The 25416-nt window shown below is 47.2% G+C and overlaps 4 protein-coding genes across 4 annotated transcripts; 2 read left to right on the top strand and 2 right to left on the bottom strand.

The window, feature by feature from the left end:
• Positions 1–1671: 1671 nt before the first annotated feature.
• LOC127765882 (F-box/kelch-repeat protein At1g23390-like) lies at positions 1672–3491 on the top strand. The gene has a single exon (XM_052290852.1). The coding sequence runs from the start codon at positions 2005–2007 to the stop codon at positions 3283–3285; it is 1281 nt and encodes a 426-aa protein (XP_052146812.1). The 5' UTR covers positions 1672–2004; the 3' UTR covers positions 3286–3491.
• A 6934-nt stretch (positions 3492–10425) lies between these two features.
• LOC127761944 (uncharacterized) lies at positions 10426–14114 on the bottom strand. The gene is made up of 5 exons (XM_052286284.1): positions 13724–14114; positions 13211–13277; positions 12731–13120; positions 12032–12369; positions 10426–11482 (listed from the first exon to the last, which is right to left on the bottom strand). Exons 1-5 carry the CDS (start codon positions 13829–13831, stop codon positions 11267–11269), a joined length of 1119 nt encoding a protein of 372 aa, XP_052142244.1. The 5' UTR covers positions 13832–14114; the 3' UTR covers positions 10426–11266.
• An 852-nt stretch (positions 14115–14966) lies between these two features.
• On the bottom strand, positions 14967–16992 carry LOC127762735 (high-affinity nitrate transporter 2.3). Its single transcript, XM_052287211.1, has one exon. It carries the CDS (start codon positions 16832–16834, stop codon positions 15284–15286), a length of 1551 nt encoding a protein of 516 aa, XP_052143171.1. The 5' UTR covers positions 16835–16992; the 3' UTR covers positions 14967–15283.
• Positions 16993–20937: 3945 nt separating this feature from the next.
• Positions 20938–22194, top strand: LOC127759989 (probable pectinesterase/pectinesterase inhibitor 61). The gene is made up of 2 exons (XM_052284198.1): positions 20938–21233; positions 21365–22194. The coding sequence occupies exons 1-2, from the start codon at positions 21057–21059 to the stop codon at positions 21794–21796; spliced, it is 609 nt and encodes a 202-aa protein (XP_052140158.1). The 5' UTR covers positions 20938–21056; the 3' UTR covers positions 21797–22194.
• Positions 22195–25416: the final 3222 nt, after the last annotated feature.

Genomic DNA, 25416 nt, shown 5'->3' with positions numbered 1-25416 from the left:
TTGCCATGGACCAGATGACCAAAAAAATGAAGCGGTTAGTGTGGTGCAAACAAAACAAGCCGCTTTACATGTGTTTCAAGACTAAAAGAAGAATAGTTTTGTGCAAGACTGTTTACGCTTTCAAATAAAGACAGAAGCAGTGAAATGCTTTGCTTGCAGAGAATTGAAGAATGCCCTAGCGCGAAGCAGCGCATGCGGCATGCCCCCACCAGAAACCGGAGGAAGAAGACTAGCAAAGCCGGATCGAGATCAACTGCAGTGGTAATAGCGACTGCAACTTTAACCGTTGTTGCGTGACTGTCAGATCAAAGAAAATGGCTCAGATTCGGTCAGGGTACACAGTCGTGTACTGTAGAGCTGACAGCCTGGTTGTGTCGTGGCGCAGCTCTCCATCGTTCATCAGCTTAATTTGATGGTTGTGGATGATATGACTGCTTAACGTGCACCCGACCTGGCCGCGAGCACACAGCTTTCGCTGCAGTTTCCGTCCGACCTGGCCAAGACCGGCCATCGACCGCTCAGGCTTGGATAAAAAAGGGCCGGACTTGAGCATCAGCGGCGGCAGAGCGGCAAAGCGCCCACGGAATCGATCAGCCCGTACGTGCAAATTGTGCAAAATATAAATCGGTCATCGTCCACTCGTCCTATCGAGACGGCCGGTCCAGGGTGGCGCCCTGGCGGGCGGTCATGCCTCCATCAAATAAGCACAGATGCCTATCTTGACAGACACCGTATTAGTATCGCGAACCATATGTGATCCTCATACTACCGCATATCTGTATGCGTGCACTGGATCAGTGAGTGGCTCTGTGTTTGTAACTTAGGGTTGGGAACCCATCTCATCCGCACGGAAAACGGAACAGTCCATTAGCACGTGATTAATTAAGCGTTAGTTTTTTTAAAACGAATTAATTTAATTTTTTTGAGCAACTTTTGTATATAAACTTTTTTTAAAAAGCATATATTTAGTAGTTTGAAAAAAGTGTGCACGAAAAACGAGAAAGGTGAGTTGGAGCACCGAACACACCCAGTAGGTTCCACGCCAAAACCGGAGGAACATTCGTACCACGCGTATGATGCTGAATCCTCACGAGATAATTTTGCCGTACGTTTTACTCGCAAGTGCGGTGCTTCTAGAACAAAGTGGTGGCTCTCGTCTTCCCGACAGCGACGCGCACAGTGATAGGATCGTCAAGCACACAATCAGGCGGCAGCTTGTCCTGAAAACCGGACGCTTTGCTGCGTTAGCATCGCCATTATTCGGACCCCGCGCGCCAACCATGTGCTGTCGTTCGATCACCGGCCACTGTCTCCGCCCACACGGCCGGGGAGAATCCCTCGCCGCTTGAAAAAAATATCTCTATTCCCCCCGGTATTGATAGCTCGCGAGCCGCGACTCGCAAGTCGCAACTGACCACAGGAGGAGACAATCAAGACGCAGACCTTATGGACCTTATGGGTGATGATCTTATCTGATTCGACTAGTCGACTAGTCGCACTGATTAGACTCCCCTTCTCTGGTCCCATCGTCGCGTTGTTTGGCGGCATCAGCAGTTACCCGAAACTAATTATTGCGAACACGACATTATTGTTTTTCTAAAACAAAATCGAGATCGCAAGTTCGCGACGAACGCTGATAGCTTCAGTTCAGGCGCGCCGGTGCAACGCGCAAGGAAGGATAACCCTTGCCGTCGCGGTCGTGTGATCGTGTCGTGCGCTGCACTGCACTGCACTGATCAGGTCGCGCAGCCGCTGACGTTTCGTTGTGTCGGCTCCACCCGTTTGGGTGGATCCCTTCCGAATTCCGATCCCATTGGTCATTGACCACCGGGCTGGTTGCCCGCACTGGTCTTGCCCTTTTAAGCGCCGGTGCTTCCGTGGTTGGCTCGCCATTCCAGAGCTCGAGGTGGAGATCGCGGGGAGAGGAAGCGAAACAACGATAGGAGGAAGCGAGACAACGAGAGGTGGTTTCTCGGTTGCGGGTGAGTCGTGTTGAAGTGAGCTATGGTGGCGTTGGAGATGTGTGCGGGAGTGGGAGTTCGGGGTCACGAGTTGAAGCATGGGCGGCAGCGGCACGAGGAGGTGGGGAGTGAGGTCGCGGGAGACGGCGTGGCGTCGCTCGCGGAGATGGACCTGTACGGCGACGTGCTCGAGTCGGTGGTGGAGCGCGTGCCGGCGGCCGATCTCGCCGCATCGGCGCGGGTGTCGCGGGAGTGGCTCCGCGCGGTGCGCGCCGCGCTGCGGCGGCGGCCCCGGCGGCTGCCCTGGCTCGTGGTCCACCTCCATGGCCGGCGGCGCCGCACCGCGGCGTACGACCCGCACTCGGGCGCGTGGGTCACCGTGCCAGCAGCGCGCCACGACACGCCGTCGCACGTCCGCCTGGTGCGGGGCGCGGGCGGGGACCGCGTCTGCGCGCTCTCCCTCTCCGGGCTCGCCGTGTCCGGGGACCCCCTCGGGAAGGACGTGTGCGTCGCGCTGAAGGCCCCCGGCGTGTGGCGCGTCGACCCGGTGTTCGCCGCGGTGGGTGACCGCGTCGTCGCCCTCGGCGGCGCGTGCCAGTTGGCGCTGGGCGAGGGCGAGGACGCCTCGGTGGTGGAGGTACACGAAAGCGGCAGCTGGACGGCCTGCGGTCCGATGCCAGCCGAGCTGCGGGAGTCAGCGGCGGCGACGTGGCTCTCGGTGGCCGCGACGGATCAGCGAGTGTACCTCACAGACAGATCCACCGGGTGGGCAAGCTGGTTCGATCCGGCGAAGCAGCAGTGGGGACCCACCTGCCGCCTCCGCCCTGACGCCACCGTCTCCACATGGGGCCTCGCCCCCGGCCGCGGCGGCGCCGAGCGGCTCGTCCTGTTCGGAGCGAAGCGCTGCGGTAGAGCCGAGCAAGCGAAGAGCAGAGTCGTCATCCAAGCGTGGGAAGTGGACGGCGACGGCCTCGCGCTGTCCCGTGGCGCGGCGCACGACACGATGCCGGGGGAGATGTCCGAGAGGCTGTTCCCCCGCGACGAGGACGGCGATGAGGAGGACGAAGAGGAGATGTCGCCGTCGATCGGGGTGTGCGGCAACGCCGCCGGAGGGTACGTGTACAATGCGGCCGACCCGGCAATCGGAGCCGTGCTCTACGAGCTACGTGACGGGGTGGGCAGCGCCTTGGAGCGATGGGAGTGGGTGCCGTGCGCGCCCTCGGTCGAGGCCGAGCCGTTGGGACGCTTCATCCTCGCGTGTTCGCCGGTGGGGCTGGACGAGCTCGCGCGTGGTCAACCATCCGCATGTACAGCCGCACAGTGAACTCATGACTGCCGACGCCCGTCCAAAGCAAGTTAACCTCAAAGGTTGCTTTTGTAAATAAAGTCCCGCGCAGTAGCACGGCTACTCGCTAGCGTACATAAAAAATTATGTTAAATTTTCTTTACACATTATTTTCTTAGAAGTTATTAATAGTTATCCCGTTGGCTTATAACATTATAAAGTCAAATATTGGTTTCCAAGTCAAACCAGCCACCATCTTTTACTCTTCTTCTCATGTTACCCTTTTATTTACTCGTGCGACTTGTCACAATTTTTATTGACTTTTCATGAGACCTTTAAAAACCGTACCTTATAACTTTTACCGTTCATTGTATCGGTAACGTTAAGTTCCCTTTTATTGTTTCGAGAAGTCCCATCAAACGATTACATTATACTCATTTATGGATAACCCGTTATCTTTTTTTTATTATTATCATTCAGTTTTTAAAAGTTGAAAATGATCATCATTGGGTTCCTTACTTTACTTTCTAGAAGTTCTGCTAACCATCATGACCCTACTATTTATGTCATATCTATCTCATTTTTTCTTAATATCATTGGGATAAAAAAAATAGGCCTAACTATCATTTTTTTTTGGGAAGGGAGGGGGGGTTTATAGTTTTTATATTTCCATTATTCGTCACGATACTACTTTTACGGCTTGCCTGCTATCCTCTCCCTTACTGACATTTTCCCACCGTTGTGTTATATAGATGAACTACTTTGAATGTTCCTTGTTTTCCTTTATTTCTACATGTATTTCTACTTTGAACTCTGAATTTTTTTTTCTATTTCTAGTTTAGGAATTTATTTTTTTAATTAAAATTTTGGTTAATCATGTGTTGTGTTCTATATGGTATTTTTTTCATTATTTCTTATTTTTATTTCGAAATTCAGTTATTTGTAAATTATAATTATACTTGATGCTTAATTTTATTTTTTAAATTTTGAATTTATCTTATTTTCTATTTGAAATTTTAATTAATCTTGTGTCGTTTCTAGATGATCTCTCCTTTTAATGTTTCCTTTTTTTATTTCTCATTTTAGTTATTTATAAAGTGTATTTTTACTTGAACTCTTATTTTTTATTTTTCTAATTTCATAATGTATTTTCTTCTGTTTTTTTAAATTTTAGTTAATCTCGTGTTGTGTTCTGAATGGAATGTTTTTTTCAATATTTCTTATTTTTATTTATAATTTCAGTTATTTTTACATTGTATTCCTATTTAAACTCTTCCTTTTTTTTTCCTAATTTTGGAATTTATTTAATTTTTAATTAATCTCCTATTGGGTTTTGTATGAATTGTTATTTCAATATTTCTTATATTTAGATTCGAATTTCAGTTATTTCTGATTTGTGGTTGTATTGGAACACTCTTTTTTTTCTAAATTTGGATTTCATTTTATTTTTATTTTGAATTTTAATTAAAGTTGTCGTGTGTTCTTGATGGACAGTTCTTTCAATAGTCCTTATTTTTTTATTTCAAATTGTATCTTACTTGAACTCTCTTCTTTTTTTTTAATTTCAGAATTTATTTTATTTTTTATTTCAAATTTAATTAATCTTATATTGGTTCTATATGTACTATTTTTTCAATATCACTTATTTCTAATTCCAAATTTTAGTTTTTTCTAACTATATTTCTACTTAAACACTCTTTTTTTCTGCAATTAATGTGATAATTTATAGCGTTCATGGTGAACATGGTGAAAATGTATTTTAATAATATAATAGATGTCGTTCCATTGTGAAAATGTATTGCTTTGCTGAAAGTTGCTGCAGTGTTTTGCATAGTTTCCTCGAACTCGAACCTCTCTGCCATTTTTTTCCTCTCGTTTTTTTTTTCATGTTGAACATTCGTATAGTAACAAAGGTGAGGGTGTTCCTTTCTGTAACTTTATTTAAGCAGGAGGTAAAGCAGTGAAGTGATATATGCATTATCTTACACATTATTGCTTTCATGTGTTGGGCACTAAAATCTCGGTTTCAAAGGTAAAGTCTTGGCAATAGTGACTAGGGGGGAAACAATATAATGATAAAAGTTTGGAAGACTCGATTAAGACATATACTAACTCCTCTTTTACTGTTATTTCACAGTGGCATCGGGACAGATCGGGTGCATAGATCCGATCTTTGACCAGTGTTTTGTATAGGAAGACAAGTCCATTTTAACAAACCACCCAACCCAACCCCCAAATATTACTGTTGTCTAAAACACTTTCCCAAACTTTAAAATTGGTCATCCAATGTTAACTATCAAAATCATTCAATTTAACCCATCTTATTCCAAATCAGCCGGTTTTCGCTTGCGTAGCATTTGACATGGCATTCCCACGATGATAATGGTCTCTGCGACAACGATGACTTATGCCATGTGGGATTGGTGATTTTGGGTTTTTTTTCCCCATGAATGTGGATTTAGGATTTTGGGGAGATTTTGCAAATGAAAATACAAATTTGGGTGATGAAAATCCTTATCATATGCGGTCAGCTTAATCACCCTGCTAGTGAATTTTTTTCATTGGTGGACGTCATAAGCTAGCCGCATGTGAAGAATATATTTCCCAGGCACAGAGGCATCCGTCAGCGAGAAGTTTGTATTTTCATTGACCTTTGGTTATCGGCGGCACCGCGGTCGCTAACGAAAACTCATTTTGGACGTCAGTGTAAACACATTTTGTAGTAGTGGGAGGCAGAAGAAGAGGTGTTTGTCACCGATATATAGGATACCCATATGGGACTCCATGGTGCCCGGGTTCCAAGGTATAAAACACACAAATTCTCTCAAATTTTTAAAAATTTTCATATATATATATATATAGGACACTCATATGGGGCACCATGGTGCCCGGGCACCATGGTATCTAATGCACAAAATCACTCAAATTTTTCAAAATTTTCAAATTGTGAGTATATACCTAGTTATAATAATTCGATTCATACCTATACCTATTAACAAAACAACTCAAATTTAACTTTATTTCACAATCCATGATTACATACCTAACTAATTATATGTATGGATGCTATATACTTAGAATCAAAATCTAACAAAAACAAGTTCAAATTCAGTACAAACATGCTTTGAACTAGTTAGTAAAATAGTTAATGTTAATACTTAAGTAATTGAAAAAGTTTCATACTCATTTGAATTGGGTATATACTCAATTTCAACAATGGTGCCCGGGCACCATGGAGCACCAAACAAATTTAATATATATATATATATATATATATATATATATATATATATATATATATATATATATGTATGTATGTATGTATGTATATATGTATGTATGTATGTATGTATGTACGTGAACTATCACACTATGTGAACTATCAATATGCCTGCACATTATCTTATTCGAATGTGTGTGTGTATACACTACGACTAATGGTAAATAATACTCCGTATGCGACTAGCTAGAGTTCAAAGGGCGAAACAAAAGATATATTAGAAGCAAGTTACTACCAACTATCTGACGAGAAAAGACTGTTGGAACAGACAACACACCATCCTTACAGCCCCATCGTTTGGCCTAAACAGCCAAAGAATAAGCCAAAATTTGAATTTTTGAACTTGATTTTGAAGTTGATTTTGGAATGCTTTTAACGTAATTTTTGTTAATGTTGGCTTTTAAGTCGCTACGAACAAATCTACAAAAGTTTTACTTATAAATTAATTTTAATTTTCTAATAAGCCAAATAAGCCATTTTGGGTAAAATGGCAACCGATGGGAGCCTTATTCTAAAGAGCAAAAATTAAGCCAAGCGGTTGCTAACGATTGACTAATCGGTCATTATATCTGCGACAGTGCCACCAGGTCGTGGCGTGGAATAAGTTCATTACAGGTCCCTTGACTTGAAAGCGAGTTCGATTTTCGTCTTCGAACCATAATACCGAATACAACGGATCTTTTATTTGCAAAGATTGGTGCAATATTGGTCCCAAAGAGACGGTTTATATGGCGGTTTCAACTAACCTGACGCCCACGCAAACAATTTAACTTGGTCTTTATCTGATGTGGCACATGAAGCAAAATTTAACAATTCAAACATTAAAACAAAAATTGTAGGCCCATGTGCCAGTCAAACAATAAGATTAAAAATTAATATTACCCACATATTAGTGGGCCCATTTCCTCCTCCTAATCCCTTCCTCGACATGTATGGCCACGCCTCCGCGCTCCCCATTACCTGACGCCTACCGCGACGCCAAGTCCTCCCCTCTATGCCTCCGCCTCCCCTGGCGACAACTTCAAGCACATGGATGCCAACACCTAGGGCGCCGCTGCCGACAACCATTGAAAGGAGTCGTCCGACTACTGTACCGCCGTACCGAACCCTTCCCCCACGTCGACGACTTCCTCTCCTCCCCTTGTCGACGCACCATCAGCAGCGGGCGCTTCCAATGTGTCGAAGGACTCAACTAAGAAATGGTATGGACTTGTGGTCGGTGTGGTAATCGTCGCATCGCAGCAAGGTGGCGATCTACCGTGCCATCACTTAGCTCCTCACCGGTCAAGAAAGGAAGCGGATCGAGCGCTTCAGGATCGAGCTCTGCGTTCCGGATCCAGGCCCTATCAAACTACGCTCCTCCACTTGCTCGGCCTCCGCCTGGCCGCTGGGAACGATATCCACACCCTCATCACTGATATGGATGCTGACGACAACGGGACCATCGAATTCGATGAGCTTGCCTCCTCCCACCGCGGGCTTGTGCTACACCCACCACTGCAATCGCCGCCGCCACCTCACTCCCACTGGTTATGTTGCTGCCACCGCAGCAATCATAGCCGACGCGCTGCTCCCCGTGCCGCCACGCATCGACCGCGCCACACGGCACCCTAGGGCGCCGCTTCCGTGTCGTGTGCCGGAAGCACACAAGGACGCCATGGCTGCCTCCTCCGTCGCTTTGGAGGAGGGGAGAAGTAGAAGGGGTGGATATAGAGAAGAGAGAGGATTATGGTGAGGGAGTGGGCCCATTGACATGTGGTCTCACTATTTTTTAATCTTATTGTTTCACTAAGACATAGGTCCACAATTTTTGTTTTAGTGTTTAAATTTTTAAATTTTACTTCATGTACCACGTCAGATGAATGAAGACCAAGTCAAATTAGTCACATGGACGACACGTTAGCTGAAACCGCTTGGGACAAATATTTCATTTGTTTTGACGGTTAAAGGACCCGTTGTATCTGATATTATGGTTCTAGGATGAAAATCGAACTCCTTGTCAAGTTAAGAGACCTGAAACGAACTTATTCCTTATGGCGCTGCCATTGTGGGTAATAGGCCCAGACTAAGCCCTTTGTGTAGTGGGGTGTGGGCCAGTGCGGCCCATTAGCGTGAGGACAGGGCCCAGCAAAAGCAACTTGCATTTCCTTCTTTTTTTCAGGCAAGTTGCCGAGTTGGGCGCTGCCCAGGGCCAACCTGCGGACCTGCTTGGAACCCTAGCGCCGCAATGCAAAGAGCAACCGTTGCCTCAGCCTCCCTATATAAGCAGAGCACAAGCCGGGGGTCTTCACCACATCCCCTCTGCTTGGTCATTTTCAGCTATGGGTGGCAGCATTCATCTTGGTATCGTCCTGCAGTTCTTAGTGAGAAACAGGTCAAAGCTCTAGATTTGTGGCTCCTGGCTTCTATTTTACTTGAGTTTGCTCTCCTTTCTTGTGGCTCTTCTGTTTTGTTTTTCTTTTGATTTTTATTAAGCTAGATTTATCATGATTTTTGCTGTTTCACGGTGAGATCTTGTTGTGCTTGTGTATTCTGGTGCAAAATCTTCCAATCCGGCTGCGACAAATCTCCTTTGGGCAGCCCGGCCACCTTTTGCACAGAAGGATGGGCTACGTGTGTTAAAACATTAGTGGCGAAGTGCTTTGCCTCATTTCCATCGTGGAGGATTGGAGTTCATTTGTTTCCAGTCCTCCCAATGGAGCAAGCGCACATCTTGTCTTGCATCCCTTCAATTTCTGTCTTTCATAGGAGTATCACTTCTGATATCTGATGAAAAAAGAAACCTTTCTGCCATCTTTTGAGTTTTCCCTGCTTTTCTCGTGAAGGATGGTTTATCTCTACTCCTTCCGTCCCAAAAAAATAAAGTACTTATCTTTATATCTGAAATTCAGTCAGAGGTCAGGAAAACTGGATCTGAGGTAATGTTCGTACATCAGTGGAAGTAAAACTGTGGCACTGTGCAGCTTTGACAAATGACATGGTCCCTCGTCTGGAACTATTCAATCATTCAAATACTAGTACTAATAAAAAAGGAACATGTAATTATCTTAAGATTGCGTGATACTACTAACTTGCTAATAACATGTAGCAAGGGTTTGATGACCAAACTTCATAAGGAAAAAAATTTCATACGCTTGCAAGGAGATATTGATTTGCATAAACTGCTGTTCCGCAGTTGTCAATAGGCAAGCCAGCATAGCAGCCACATATTTCCAAATCGCTTTATAAGTTACATACAACTAACGAAAATCTTGCTTGCGTCTAGGCTAATTAGATCTATACAAAGGGTACCAAATCCCCGAGTTCCAGAGCAATAGAGCATATTCGCGCAGAATATGCCTTTTCAATCTCTGTCCCAAGATCCAAATCTTCAATGAACCTCCCCCACTCGATAAACTAAAAACGTTTGACTCTGTCAGAATAAGCAAATTGTGAAAAAGGCGGCTACACCTTGGCAGTGTTTACATTTAAATTTTTTCTTTAAACTTCTAACTTTTTCATCACATCGAATATTTGAATACATACATGGAGCATTAAATATGAAAAAAAATTTGCACAGTTTACATGTAAATCGCGAGACGAATCTTTTGAGGACAATGTGGTGTTACATTAAATATTTGTTAATGACAGATTAATTAGGCTTAATAGATTCGTCTCGCAGTTTATAGGCGAAATCTGTAATTTATTTTGTTATTAGTCTACGTTTAATACTTTAAAATATGTGTCCATATACTTAAAAAAAAATTGACACACGCAACTAAACACAGCCGTAATCGAGGGCTGTAAAGTTTACATAAACAGGAAGTTCTCCAAAGAGAGAAAGGACAGCAGGAAAAGGCTACAACATGCTGACTGAGCATATACTTTTCTATTTGCACCATTTGCTCTGCACGTCCTTTGGTGGAGCATAAATGCATTTTCACAAACCAGGCCCTATTTAGGGCGTGTTTAGCTGGGGAAAAGAAAATTTTTGGGTGTCACATCAGACGTTTGATCGGATGTTGGAAGGGATTTTCAGACACGAATGAAAAAACTAATTTTTAGAACTCACCGGGAAACCGCGAGACGATTCTTTTGAGCCTAATTATGCCGTCATTAGCACATGTGGGTTACTTTAGCACTTATGGCTAATCATAGACTAATTAGGCTCAAAAGATTCGTCTCGCTATTTCCCCCATAACTGTGCAATTAGTTTTTCTTTTTATTTATATTTAATACTCGATGCATGTGTCTAAAGATTCGATGTGATGTTTTTGGAAAAAACTTATTGTGAACTAAACGGGCCCTTAGATTCTAACTTTTTTTCTTCAAACTTCTAACTTTTCCATCACATCCAACTTTCCTACAGACACAAACTTACAACTTTTCCGTCACATCGTTCTAATTTTTTCAAACTTCTAATTTTGACGTAGAAGTATACACAGCCTCAATCTAGTACTCAAGGTTTACCAACTGGCTTGTGGAATCCCAGAATTTGATCCACAAGAACACGTTAACACGCTAGCCCTACGCCCCTACTTGTACAGTGCGGGCAGTTCATCTCTCTTGCAGTTTAGTTTCACTGTAGTTCCTACCAGTTAGTTTCACTGTAGTTCCCCAAATGACGATGCACACGGTTTAATCCCTAGACCAACAGTAAACTTTGCAGACATTATCAACTGGGCAACTGGCTCCAGGTAAATTGATTTACAATATGGAGAATGTACACATAATTTTAAGTGCTACCTCAGCTGATAGAAGTTAAGGGTCTGGAATGTCTGAAGAGGGAAGAAACCTCATTAGGAAACTCGATAGAGACCATACGCAGATAACCCCAAGAATCTGAAGGACAGTCAATAATGCTCCTAAGGAGTTCATGATAGCCAAGGTTTGGTTTGTTGCCTCTGTTCCTCTAACAGAAAAGGTGAGTGCTGTCACCAGCTGAGCTGCCCTGTTCAGTTGGTGAAGCCTGTAGATCTGCAAAGACGAGGAAAAGAGTAAATGACATATGCTTAGAAATGGAGCAGTTCACGAGACAAATAACATCAACAGATATCTACTTGTTCATTATCTGCTTTTACTGTGCCTCTTAAGCGATTCACTCAGGCATCTTCAAGACGCTCGTGAGACAAACAATATCAACTGATATTTAATTAACCGTATAGTGAGCTTCGTTCCAGAAATAATCACAAAAAATTTCTTTAAAAATTGTGAAGCAACCTCCTGGTTCGTTTGAATGAACAAGAGCAAAATAGATGGTCTGCAACTCTGCATCTGGAGATACAATGGACAAAAAATAAAGCTGATACAAATAAAAGAGTGTCAATTGTAACGTGTAAAAAGATCTGATGCCTGCTTCTATATATGCCTATGTAATCGGATTTTTTGTGATTTAACACACTGCAACATATAGTTTGGGCAGACTGAAATCACACCAGTGCACACTTGATTATAAGGAAAGCACAATGGATTAAGCTTTTGCTTCAGGATCCAATAGCACCAGGATAAATATAAGCACCAGGTTACCTTAAAGATGATAGGGATAACTGGCCAAGAAGGTGATTTCCGATGCCGTGCATACTGCTCGAATGCGAATTGTACAACAAGACCAACCAGATAAGGGGCAAGAGTAGCTGAAGCTGCTGGTCCAGTCCAGGGCCAGACCATTCCCATGGTCAAAAGCGGTATCATCAAGCTCAAAACCATCGTTGTTACTGAAGAAATACGGAAAAATCTGGATTTTGACCAGATATAACTCTTAGGAGCTACTTGCTGCAAAGGCCTCCAGACTTTATCAATCAACAGGACAAAAATTGCGACTCCTCCATAAAATAGAGCCTCGGTAAAGAATAGTATAAGAAAATCTGTAAGCAATTATGAAAAACCATCAGGTTATGCTGCCATGCTTAGGCTTCATACAAATGTGGAATGGGAATCAGGGACATCTAGTGTCTTAAGATTTAAGAGTATTAGTATATACATAAAAATCTTTAACTAAAGAATGCTGCACATAGGGTTCAGTTTAAACAAAAAATGGAACTGTTATGAGATATGTTTGAATAGAAAAATATAAATTTAATGTAGAATAACCTATTGTCAATCAAGCACTAATTAGTCATATTCCTTCTCTAGAGTAGTGCAAATACAGACACATGGGATATGCTAGTGCTAACCAACACAATTATCTTGTTTCCGTCAACTATTGAAGTATCAAAGAAAGCATACCTGTCAACAAGGAATCCTCAAACACAGCTGAGAGTACTCTGCGCAAGTAAAGCGATGGAAGAACCAAGAAGGCCACAAGGATAGTTGGACCAACAAACCAAACTAATCTAGACGCTTCCTTGCCAGGATGTGGCACACTCTCCACACTTTTCATCTGATAACTACTGCCTTGAAATGAGATGAACCCTGATTTTCCATTACCCCTCTCAGTAAAATAGGAGGAGCTACCAGACGCAGGGGAATCTTCAGTGCTATTATCGGTCTCTTCTACCGGCAACGCATCTGTGGTAGGTGAAGTAATTGACTCCTGTTTGTCCATAGCAGCGAAGGAAGTAATTCGCTTGATATGAAACCTTCCATCGTGGTTGCCGTATCTTCTTAAAGCGTGGCCTGTTTAGCATGTAGAAAAACTAAGCACAAACACAGCAGCTCAAATTCAATAGAGTTTTATGGAAAGTAGATGGTCCAAGGGGGGAAAACCTTTTAGGGCGTCCAAGTGCTGCATTCTACCCCCATTTACTCTCTGAATTGGCAATGACCTTGCAAACTGAGAGATAATCCGTGTTACTGCTATGTTACTAAAGCTACATTAGACAATTCACCATCTCTTAGTGGTCACAGCATACAGAATAGCAGACGTATATGGAGTGATTGTGATCTTTCAAAACCAAAAGTATATGGAGTAGGCACTAGTTACTGTGACCATTCTTAGCAATTTCAAGTGCAGTACTGCAGTATCCCTGAAATTATCTGCCATTAATGTATTATGTATCCCCTCTGTGGGCGACTCGGATGACACAGCCTCACTGCATGATGCCACCACACGCAGGGTAGATTTTTATTATGCCTTTCTTTTCGACCGGGATATACACAACCACTCACGGGAAATTCTACCGGCGGCCAATTAAAACCCTGCCTAATCCCCAACCCAACCCAGGCAAGCAAGACAACCACCGCGTGAAATTCTATAAATTGGCTAGGGGACCTACTTGCCTTGGAATACGAGTAAGCGGAGGAGCTGAGGCGGCAGCGAGGAGGCGACGGCGCGGCGGTCCGGGGGCGGGGCCTGAGCCGGAGGGCGGGGCTCGCGACGGCGGCCATGGGCGCGGGCTGTCTCTCCCGGCGTGGCGTTATCTGTAGCAGCGGCCAGTGGCCGGGCGGGCGGGCGGCTGGTGTGGGGAGTCGGGGAGGGAGGGGAGGCCGGGAGGGCAGCGATGGTGGCCTGGGGAGGCGGACGGGCGCAACGCAACGCAGGCACGGGACAAGTGCGGTGCGGCCGGTTGGTGCGCGAACGTCGTCGCGGACTCGACTCGCGGTTTGCTCGCCTCGCTTCGCTTCCCACACTTGCGCTCACCGCCTCACACGCACACGGCAGGCACGGCACACGCGCACGGTGGCATCGTGCTCGGTGTTTCTGGGCCAAGTTTGCACCGCGCGATGGGGTAGGCCGTGTGGAACGCAAATGGTGGCTGCGCTACACTTGGGCTGCTATTCCATGGTTTGGTGGGCTCTGATTATCGGTCTTTCGCGTGTGTATGGGCCGTATGGCAGCTTAGAAGAGACCTTCGTCTCTCTCTCAAAAATGAGAGTGTGCGTACTGGAGTTTTACAAATTACTCCGTACTGTACTACAATAGACTGAAATACGAAGAAGAAAAATAATTGCGTATTGGTTGACGGACATACTATCCTACTAATCTACTATTTCCTTGCACGTTCATGTGAGGTCTATTTGCACACGGGTTTGTTTTGATAATGCTCATATTTTAAAACTGGCACAGATCCGTAGATTCTAAACTTTGTGTATATATTCAAACTTTACCATGGATTTCATAGATATTCAAATTTTGTACGCGGTTTTTTGAGCGACAACAGTTGCAGGGTGTTGACTGACTACTGAGTAGGGCATGCTATGTACGTCGAGTGTGAGAGGAGGGGGATTGTCCGTCGCCAAAATATCACCTCAACTATGCCGCGAGAATGAAGTCGCGCTAGTTATTTTATACTACTCAACTAAATCAAATGCCTCACTAATGGTCATTTAGATGACGTTTTGTCCAATACTTTAATTTGGTATAATGATAGTCCTATTTTGACCGAACAAAAGCTGAAGCTTGACACTGTTCTTCAGACTTCGAAAGAATCTGCAGCTCATAAAGCCGGAGCACTTTCACATTTCGAGCCACTGTTCCCAGCGAATCAACGACTTTAGCAATAGAAACACTGATACCAACATATCACATCAAAAAGTTTTGACTGTTTGAGTATGAGTATGACTACCATCACAAAAACCACAGGGAGCAAACCACCAACAAGCGCCGATCCACAGAAGTAAATCAAACCCGTATATATCTGGAGTACTAGCGTATAGTGCCCCCCCAATCCCAAGGCCACCGCGGTGACCGCGCGCGCCACGACACACGTACACCCCTCACTGTACTCCACTAAGCCCACGAGGCCACGACCCACACTGTGCGCGCGCGCGGTCAAACGACACGTACCATCAATTTGTACAGTTGTACTACAACCGCGACCTTATTGTCCGTGGCATTCTTCACACCCCGGCCGGCGACGCGTCGACGGGGACGGTGTGCCTGGGCTGTCCGCCATTCGCCGACGACCTCCCGCCCTCGCGCACGCTGTTCTCCGCGAACCGCACGCTGGCCGCGTTGAACCCCTTCTCGCGCTCGTGATCCGACCACTCCCGGCTGTAGTACTCCTCCGCCGTGGCCCCCTTCCTCGGGCCTACGAGCATGCCGCCCCACTGCGGGAAGTAGATGAGCATGATGGGCAGCGTGCACGCGATGATCATGAGCCCCATGTACTTGATCCCGGTCTCCGTCTTGTACTTTGTGCCGTGGAAGAAGATGTACTGCGTCAGCACGGCGCCCACGTTGCCCCCGCCGCCGGTCATCCCGGAGATGAGCCCCAGCGACCTCCGCGACACGAACGGCACGATGCCGAAGGTGAGCCCGCACGCGGCCTGGACGAAGAAGGAGAAGAGCACCATCACGGCGACGGACGCGGCGAAGGAGAAGTCGACGATTCCGAGCACCACGCAGAGGACGCCGCCGATGGTCTGCACGGTCCACAGCCCCCACAGCCTGCCGCGCATGCCGTACCGGCTGGAGAGCCAGTCGGAGAGTAGCCCGCCGCCGGGGCGGGAGATGATGTTGGCCATCCCGAAGCTGGCGGCGATGAGCCCCGCGGTCTGGAGGTTGACGTCGAAGCGGTCGTAGAAGTACTGGTGCACGACGTTGTCGATGGTGAGCTCGACGCCGAAGCTGTAGCCGTAGGTGAGCGCCAGGATCCAGCCGCGGTAGTTGGTGAGGGCGTGGCGCAGCACGTTGCCGAAGCTGTCCTTGTGCATGTCGCCAGTCTTGTGGAGCTTCCCGTAGTTGCCGCCGGGCATGTCCTGCCCGAACGCCAGCACGGCGATGGCCGAGAACGTCTGCATCAGGCCCGGGATGAAGAAGGCGATGCGCCACGCCGTGAACGGCGTGCTACCGATCTTGTGGATGGCCTCGTACACGAGCGGCATGAGCAGCTGGACGGCGCCGCCGCCGAGGTTGCCCCAGCCGCCGGCCACGCCGTTGGCCAGCCCCACTTTGGGGGCCGAGAACATGGAGCTCATCCAGAACTGCGCCGACACGAACGACGCCAGCGAGATGCCCGTGAAGAAGCGCACGAGGAGGTACCCCGACGGGGACTGGATGATGGAGGAGCAGTACACCGCCGGTGTGGTGAGGAGGATCAGAGACGCGGAGGCCAGCCTGGGCCCGACCAGGTCGCACGCCGTGCCCATGGCCAGACGCGCGAACACGGCGCCCGACACGGACGCGATCCCGGCGTTGCCGATGTCCGTGGCCGTGAGCCCGAGGGTGTCGCGGATGAGCGGCAGCAGCGGCGGCGCGGCGAACGTGGACACGAAGCAGCAGAAGAAGGAGAACCACGCCATGTGGAAGGAGGCCATGTGCGGCCTCGCGAAGGAGAAGAGCCAGAACTCCGTCGCCTTGAGGTCGGAGTCCACCGGCATCCTGAACCGCGGCTTGCCCCCCGCCGCCTCGACCCCCTCCACCTCCATCGCCGCCGGCTTAGCCTCCATCTCCAACACGTGGTAGCAAGGCTAGCAGCTTAGCTAGTGACTGTGTGTAAGTACATCCGCTGTGCCCTGCGCGTCAGCTCTTATAGCGTAGCGGAAAGCGCGGCTCCGGCAGCGCGGCGCGGCGTGGCGCGATGGTTGGGTGCGGCGAGAGGGCAACCGGTGGAGAGAAAATGAATAAAGATTTCGGGCGTGATCTTACGCGACCGGTGGGAGGCCGGCGCTGCCGTCTCCGCGCTCGCGTCGCGGGTGACTTGGCGTCGCAGTAGGGTCACCAAGCCGCAAGGGTGGTGGGCCATGGCTGGAAGGAAGGGAGATTCCGACCTCTGACTTTGGAGGTCACGTAAGTTCCTTGGCCTGTGGAACTGCCTCCCTCCTCGGCACACACGAATACTGTATTGGCGGAGAGGAATTCGTCGCCGATTTGGATTGGATTCCCCCAGAATGCCACGAAGTCTCCAACTATTAGGGCAATTTTTATGGTAGAGGTGACTATCACATCTAATATTGTCCACAACATCAACTAATTTATTAAGGTCAGCTCACATACTAGTCTCAGTGCAATATAAATATTTATTTTATTCACTCTCATCCAATCAACCTCACTCTTTTCTCCTTCCTCCTTGAAGTTTGTGAAGAGTTTGCCCCTTGCATGAGGGATAGCTCATCCTCTCTCTCATCTACTCTCTCCTCCACATCATCATTTAAAATTAGATGTCATTTAGGAGATTATGGTTAAATGTCTGTAGGACTTGCCCTTAGCTCTTCTCCTCCTCCAGTCTAGTTGACAATAGTGCTACGACATCATAACCTCTTATTGGCGAGTACTGTACGGATAACTAACCATGCAACAGTAACATGTTGGTGACTTTGTGGTCATTTTAATTTTGGAACGGTGAGATCAGCTCACGTTTAACACAATTATACTTTGAGACGAGCTGTTTTATGTGTTCTTGTATGCCTAGTGCAGTGAACGGCCTGTATCTTTTCATATCTATATTAACAGTATGCCTAGTTGCCTATTTCCTCCATCCCATAAAAAGAACACTCCTAACATCCCAAGATAATTTAAGTGGGAAGTAAAAATAATCAAAATCCTCATTATTATTGAAAAAGTAGTAACAGTGATAAGTAGGTAAAAGGTATTTAAGAAATAAACTTCTCGTTTTATGTGTTGAGAGTAGGTGGGATGGTAGAAGTTGTTTTTTTTTTTACAAAATTTAAACTGCAAAAGTTGATTTTTTTTTACATAGGGAGTACTGCTCAGTATTTTTTTTATAAAAAATAGGATACAGTGTACTGCTTGTCCTTGTTTTTCTGAATGTCAACCAGTTATAGCCGCTGGTTCGCTAGAAAACAGCTTTGCGCATGCATAGGACATGTTAAAAAAGGGATCAGTTGTGCAAGTGGAAGGAGAAGGACATCACGATCGCAAACGATTTGCATGCCAATATATTACTGCATTTGAAAGCATCAAATCTCACGGTATATTTGCATACGAAAAATAATTTATAGATAAAATTTTTATATATGTGTTCTTAATGATCTAAAAGTAAAGACTGAAAAATAAACTTCGATGAAAAAAACTCCAAATCAACTTTAAATTTAAAGTTGAAAATTTTAATTTTGGCTTATAAATATAAGTATAAGTGAAAAGATGAGGCTGAAAGTGTGGCATCATGCACATACCTCAGCTAGGATTGCACAGCTAAAGGACACAATCATATGATTTGGAAGAGAGAACAGAATAACTAATATTCCTCAGGAATTTGTTCCACGCGAAAAATATTCCTCTGTAATGGCTGGAGATCCTGCTTTAGTACGGATAGGAAACAACGTTTGTGGTTGGAAGAAACGGCCAACAACTAGAAACATTCAGAATTTAGCTTTCAAAACTACTTATGATTATGCTAGTAGGTACCAAGGTGCAACCAGACAAGTAGGTGATGAAAATAACCAGAAATTGAACGCTGCATTTGTACACTTGCGAAATGTTTTTCCCCTACCTTAACGATGGCTTCTCATGCTCTGAAAAGGGCAAGATTAATTTCATCAGAGTTGATGACAAATTGAAGATACATATGCATATTTATTTTGAGACAAATTCATTTTTGAATAAGTATGAATATTTCAATTTGGACGAAAAGTTCCCTTGAGCTGGCCGGCCGGCCTGGCCCCAAGCAATTCCTGGCAACAGAGCGACACGATAACATGTCAAAACTTGTGCACTCTATAAAATGGTGAAGATATAGACACGAAGCATAAGTTGTATAGTAAGTAGCTAGCAAGAGGATCGAAATGTAAGAGCTAACCCCAGCTAGTGTTTTCTTTTTCTTTTTCTTTTTTGGAACCCTTGCTCAATCACTGTTAATTAGTGGACATATACCAAAAAGCCCAAACTTAAATTCCGGCTTACCAAGTTAACCAAAATTCTTGTGACGACCTATAAAGTTTGCATTCTCTGGATGTGGATGGCATTGACTTGAGCAATGGAGTTTGCTCTGGATATATGTGTGACGTCTCAGCTTGAAAGCTGAATTACTGTAATAAACTTTGGTCGGAAGCTCTTGAGCTAAAGGCTGGGAAACAAGTTGATCCCACAAAACACGATATCATGTGGCTCTTTTAATCTTCTGTACGTGTAGCAACTAGCAACTAACAATAACCACCATTATAATATACAGATGCTTGTGCAACCACCCCCCCCCCCCCCCCCCCCCCCGCCCCGCGGACTGCGGCTGTTCCGCAGATCGTTGTAAGATTCTTCCTCTGACTTTGGTATCTCGCGTCATCTCCTCGGCTTTTTGCTGCTACCAAAAGTCTCTGCATAGTTAAATGTGAGATACATTTGGGGTACTTATATATTTAGAGCACATCCGGATCCATGGTTTGTACGGAACACATACGATGCAAGGGATTTTCTGAAATTTGAAAACCTGACAATTAGATCATTCATGAAGGACATGGATGTCAGGGGCGATCGATTCAATATCCGGGCCAGTATATACATCTTGTACTAGTAGACTACTAGTTTCAACATTTCACGCTGATATGATTAGGATTTGTGCAAGAATTGCAGATAAGACGGATATCCCTTCAGTTACGTTTCGTGACTAGTATACATTGGACTGAAATTATTGGTTCCGGCCGGACATTTCCTGCAGCTCGTATGAACTTGCTAAGCAAGATGCCAACTTGCTATCCCCCAAATTGTCAACCTCGCCATAGGTTGGCATCCAATTGGCAGTTACTTTATTGACCTGATAGGGATGGCCGTGTCCTTCAACTCCAGCTTAGCGGTGACCCCAGCAGGTGAATGTGGCAACTCGGATATCCCAGCCGCAGCTAGAGCTCCTCTCACCAATCACTAGCTCTCTGTTGCATCATCATTAAGCCATGGTGATTAGTTAAGATAAAAATGACGTATTGTGATTAGTTTAGCCCGCGATCTCATGCTGTCCCAGCTTGCTCTGACCAACAAAGATTCAAGATACCGTTTCTGCACTATTGATCTGCCAGCCACCAGTTGAGACGACTTCGATTTGATATTATTGATTCATGGCTTGGCTAGAGTTTACTTGGGTATCCTCCAATGGGCGCCTCTGGCTTGCTGGTTCGTGTAACTTAGATATCTTAAATACAGGCTGTTTACTTACTTAAGTAGCACATGTACGCCTGTAATCTCCTCATCAAACTTTGAATGCGCAGTGATAGTCAGGATCAATTTTGAGCTAAACAAAAGTTTGCATTGCCTTGGTTAAATTGGTCGATGGTTAATTGGATTGAATTTGGTTGTAGTGGGGACATACTTCTCGCAAATGTCTGCGCTACAGTGCTACCTGTTCATTCTCCGGACTCCGGTAGCCATTTGTCCGTAGCACATAACCAAACAAGATAATACCGAAATTAATTGGGGACATATCTTTTTTAGGAGAAAACTGTAATGCATAGCACACGCACTAAACACGCCGAGGCAATTTTAAGGCCGTAGAGATCCCTACGATCATGGCTAGCCATCCACGACCAAACCGCAAAAATTTACGCCATTTTTGGCTCGACGGCCGTCAAGTCCCGTACGCCTTCTTTTACCACCACCATCTGATCTGTTTCCTTCTCAAACACCAAAGGAACTTGTTTTTCGTTTTTTTTCTTTTCGGTAGCTACTTTCTACATCTCTCTTATTTGGATCACGCATTATCCTTTTTCATTCCACGACCAACGACCAATGTTCCGACACCTCGCCGCCCTGATCCTGGCCGCCGTCGTCTTGGCGTCCACAAGCTCCGGCGTCGTCGATGCCCGTCCTGTCCACACCGGCCCGTACCACGTCGTCATCAGAACCGCCGCCAAGCCCAGCCGTCGCCTGATCGGGCTCGGCGGCAATGCCGCCATATGCCAAGAGGTATAGCTAATTAAGGATCGACCAGTGAGCACTACTACACACACTGCACCGACATACGTACGCACGACGCATCGAAATTAACCCGCATGCCATTTATATATGCGTGCGTGCATTGGCATGACATGATGCAGGTGCACTACAAGGCGCTGTGCGGCACGCTGACGACGCTGCCGGGGGTGATGACGCCGCAGCAGCTGCTGGACGCGGCGTTGCGGGTGGCGGAGTCCAAGGCCATGATGGCGGAGAAGCGGCTGGCCGACGTGATGAAGTCGCGCGCGGTGAAGGCCGAAGGCACGAGCATGTCGTCGACGCTCGACACGTGCAAGGGCGCCTACTCGTCGCTGGCCGACGCGCTGCAGAAGGCGCGCGACACGATCAAGAGCGGCGGCAGCCACGACGACCTGATGACCGAGCTGTCGTCCGCCTCCACCTTCTCCACCGACTGCGGGGAAGCCTTCGACGAGTTCCCGGACCTCACGTCGCCCATACCCGGGGCGCAGCGCCACGTCAACCGCCTCGTCAGCAACTGCCTCGACCTGGCTGCCACCATCAAAGAAAACTGATCGATGGCGTGGACGCACACGTGCCGCGCCGGCCGGCCGCGCTAGGTTTGTAGGCTGCTTCTGGCTGCAGGCGAGCGTGCAAGGCTACAACGACACGTACTGCATGTACTGCCCACACTCTGCCTTTTCATGTACGTATACGTGTGTACTAGCGTACATGGTGTCTGTATGTACACTGGTCATGGGGAGAATGGGGAGAGCATGCAGTGCGTATGTTTTTATCAATATTTCTCGCAGCGGCATATATAGGCATCTTGGTCTTGGAGATTAGCAAAAAGAAAGAAAAAGTGTTGTAGTTGAGTCCGGGATATATTTGTGCATCAGTGCATGGGAGGTTGATCGCCCAGAAAGGTATATATAATGTACTTCCTTATTAAATACAAGTTACTACATACAAATGTTTTTTTTTTCTTCATCGACATTTGTACTTGCAATGAGCTCTGAGCTTCTCTCTCTGATGGAGTTAATTATTGAACCTGATGATATACCATAATGGGCCGCACTTCTGTCACCATCATGTTCCGGCCCAATAAAAACAGGCTGTACAGTCATCGATACGGACCACACCGACGGCCTAGCATAAAAGAATAAGTTCAGTCCAGGTCTCGTCTTTACGCGGAGTTTGAATCACGACCATAAACCACAATACTAAATATAACACGTCTCCCAACTATCAAAACCAGTATGGCAATTTTGCTGACGTGACGCCTATATGACTAGTTTGAATTAGTTGTTGTCTAATATGCCTTGACGAGTCACTAGAAGGAAGACTTAAAAAAAAAGTTGAAACAAAATATTTAAGCTCATGTGTCAGGAATAAATAAAAATAAAAAAGTAGTAGGACCCACATGTCAGTGGGTTCTACTCTCCTCTCTATCTCCCACGCGAAGACCGGGCGTGGGTGGGGAGGAAGGCGAGGATGTAACGTCGGCCGATGTGTCGCTCGTATTCGTTTGATCGTTTCGAAGAAGCATTGGAGGTGAACTGTGTGGGAGGAGGAGTCAGAGGCAAGCTACCATTGCCCCCTAGTCATCGGCTTTAGCCTGGGTGGCCAACATCCACCTTTGCCCTGTGCGCGTAGAGGCACCAGTGGCAGAGAGCGGTAGGAAGTGGCATGGGGAGAGATGATGGGAGGAGGCATCAATGGCAGGGTGGCAGGTGGCGGCGCGGTCGCCGTCTTTCCTCCCATACGTTGGCTAGTTCCTCCTGTCAAGTTCTTCATTAGCCCCTCGTGTGGTGCCATGCACCCGCTTTCCACGGCCTTCCTCTGCGTCGTGCTCCGCCCGTAGCAGTACGCTCTCGCGATGACCGCTTCCTCGTGTCTCCTTCCTCTCCGCTGTGGCTCTACGCTTCCTAGACAACGGTGCGATGGTGCTTCCCAGCGAGCACAGCGTTGCCCAACACCTAGAGGCGTAGATGCAAGAGGCGGTCAGGGGACGACAACAGGAGGTGGAGGGTGCCAACGAGGGATATCGAAGTCGACCCCAACGCATTATCCTCCCACTCAAGTGCTGGGCCAAGCTCAACCGACGGCCCACCGGGTAGAGCACATCAGCAAGGAGGGAGGCGTTCAGGTGGCAAGGGGCACGAGAAGGAGGCGCTGATGCGAAGAGGCGGTGAGGGGTAGAGTATTTCTCTGGAAGGATATTGCCGGTTGCAGCCGAGCTTGAGGGGGTGGTGGCATCATAGGAATTCGTTGCCGACGCCGAGCTGCTCCCCAATCCCCACCTGATGCCAATGAGAAGGAAATGATGGGTAAAAAGGGCGGGCCGTTGTCGTGAGGGAGTAAAATGGTCTCGCCGTCGAGCTAGTTCCTCCACAGCGATCTCATCGTCGCGTGTCGTACCTGCTCGTGACGGACGTTGTGTGACTAACCCTGCACCAGCAGCCGTTCCTAGAGCCCGAAGCAGCAGCAGCTTGCAGCCGAGTGGATCTGGCCGTCGAGACAGCACTGGCTTTGGCGCGGGTTGGGGGATGAAATGGCTGAGCTAGCTTCTTCCCGCCGGCCGTTGTCCTCACTGCCAGCCGCCAGCCACCGACCTTCTCACCGCTCGCCGCCATCCTCCTCACCGCCTACCGCCCTGGTGAGATGGGAACAGAGCGGAGGGGAGGAGGGGAGGAGATAAGGGCCATAACACGCGAGTTCCATGTAGGTCCCACGTCGACTTAGTGTTGTTGACTACGATCAACTCGCCACGTTAGACAAAATAAGGAATACTGCTTTCATGGGACCTTCAGTAATCCGGTTTTGTTAGTTAAGGAATAGGTTATATCTAGTATTTCAATTTAGAAACGGAAACTCCATGTCAAATGAGAAATCTAAAGTGAACCTATTCCGAGTATAAATAAGCCTAACATACACCACGCTCCCGTTCTGACCCAACATATATGGGCCGATCGTAATTAGGTGCAGGGGCTGAGCAGGGCTGACAAAGGTAGGCATTACGACTTACGAGCCCACATGCAGTGGCTGACCTAGAAAAAATATTATTGGTCCAATACAGTACATACTAAGGCTGGTGAGAAAACACCTCGTTTTCCGCGCGCACACTTCCCAAACTACTAAACGGTGTGTTTTCAAAAATTTTCTATAGGAAAAGTTGATTTAAAAAATCATATTAATCTATTTTTTAAATTAAAAATAGTTAATGCTCAATTAATCATGCACTAATTGCTCACCTCGTTTTGCGTATCTCCTTCTCCTCAAACTGTCACCCTTAAGTATTTAATTATGGAAAAATACATCGAAGGTCACTCATCTTGTCACCCAATTACAAAATCATCCTTGAACTACAAAACTGGATACAACTTATCCCCCAACTTACAAAACCAGTGCAAACTAGGTCCTTCGGTGGTATTGTCTTTGGATTTGGGTGACGTGGCGTCTACGTGGTTTCTTTGACTAGGCCTTTATTCCATGGGTATTGACGTGGCGCTTACGAATTCAAGTCGAAAAAAATAAAAATAGTGGGGCCCATGTACCAGTTACACTAGAAAATAAAAAAAAATGATGGGTCCATGTGGGACCCACATGCCATCCTAGTATTCACATGACACCGGACGGAGCGGTGGGGACAGCGGCGCCGCGGCGGGGAGGCCCAGGGCGCAGCAAAGGGCGCCGGCGGCAGCAACTGACGGCGCCGTGGAGGAGGGCGTCGGCGGCAGCGCAGAGGAGATGGGCATCGGCACCGGCAAAGAGGAGATGGTCGTCATCGCCGGCGAGGTGGGGGAGGCGGAGGAGGGGAAGGGAAAGGGTGGCAGCGGCGGCATGGCACGAGGCGGCGACAAAAGATGTTGGGCCCCATAGGCTAGCTCACAACGAGGCATCAGAGGGGCCACTGGCGCGGAAGAGGGAAGCCCCGCCCCGGCCATGGCAGCGGCGGCGGCGCAGCCGCCGCAGAAGGAGGCTACCGGCGCGCCACCTCCACCAACCGCACCCGCACCTCCGTCGTTGACAGCCTCCACAAGAACTCCACGACTCCTGCAGCACGCGATCCAGATGGCCGCAACGAGGTGCTCGGCGTGGTGGCCGAGATCCAGGAGCGGCACAGCGCGCCTCCGCCTCCATATGGTCGACGTCGACTGTCGCCCGCCGCCTCCGTCGCCTCTCCACACACGGC

The sequence above is a fragment of the Oryza glaberrima genome, chromosome 1 (genome assembly GCF_000147395.1).
Source record: "Oryza glaberrima chromosome 1, OglaRS2, whole genome shotgun sequence".
Lineage (NCBI taxonomy): Eukaryota > Viridiplantae > Streptophyta > Magnoliopsida > Poales > Poaceae > Oryza > Oryza glaberrima.
This window is presented reverse-complemented; position numbering and strand designations above follow the sequence as displayed.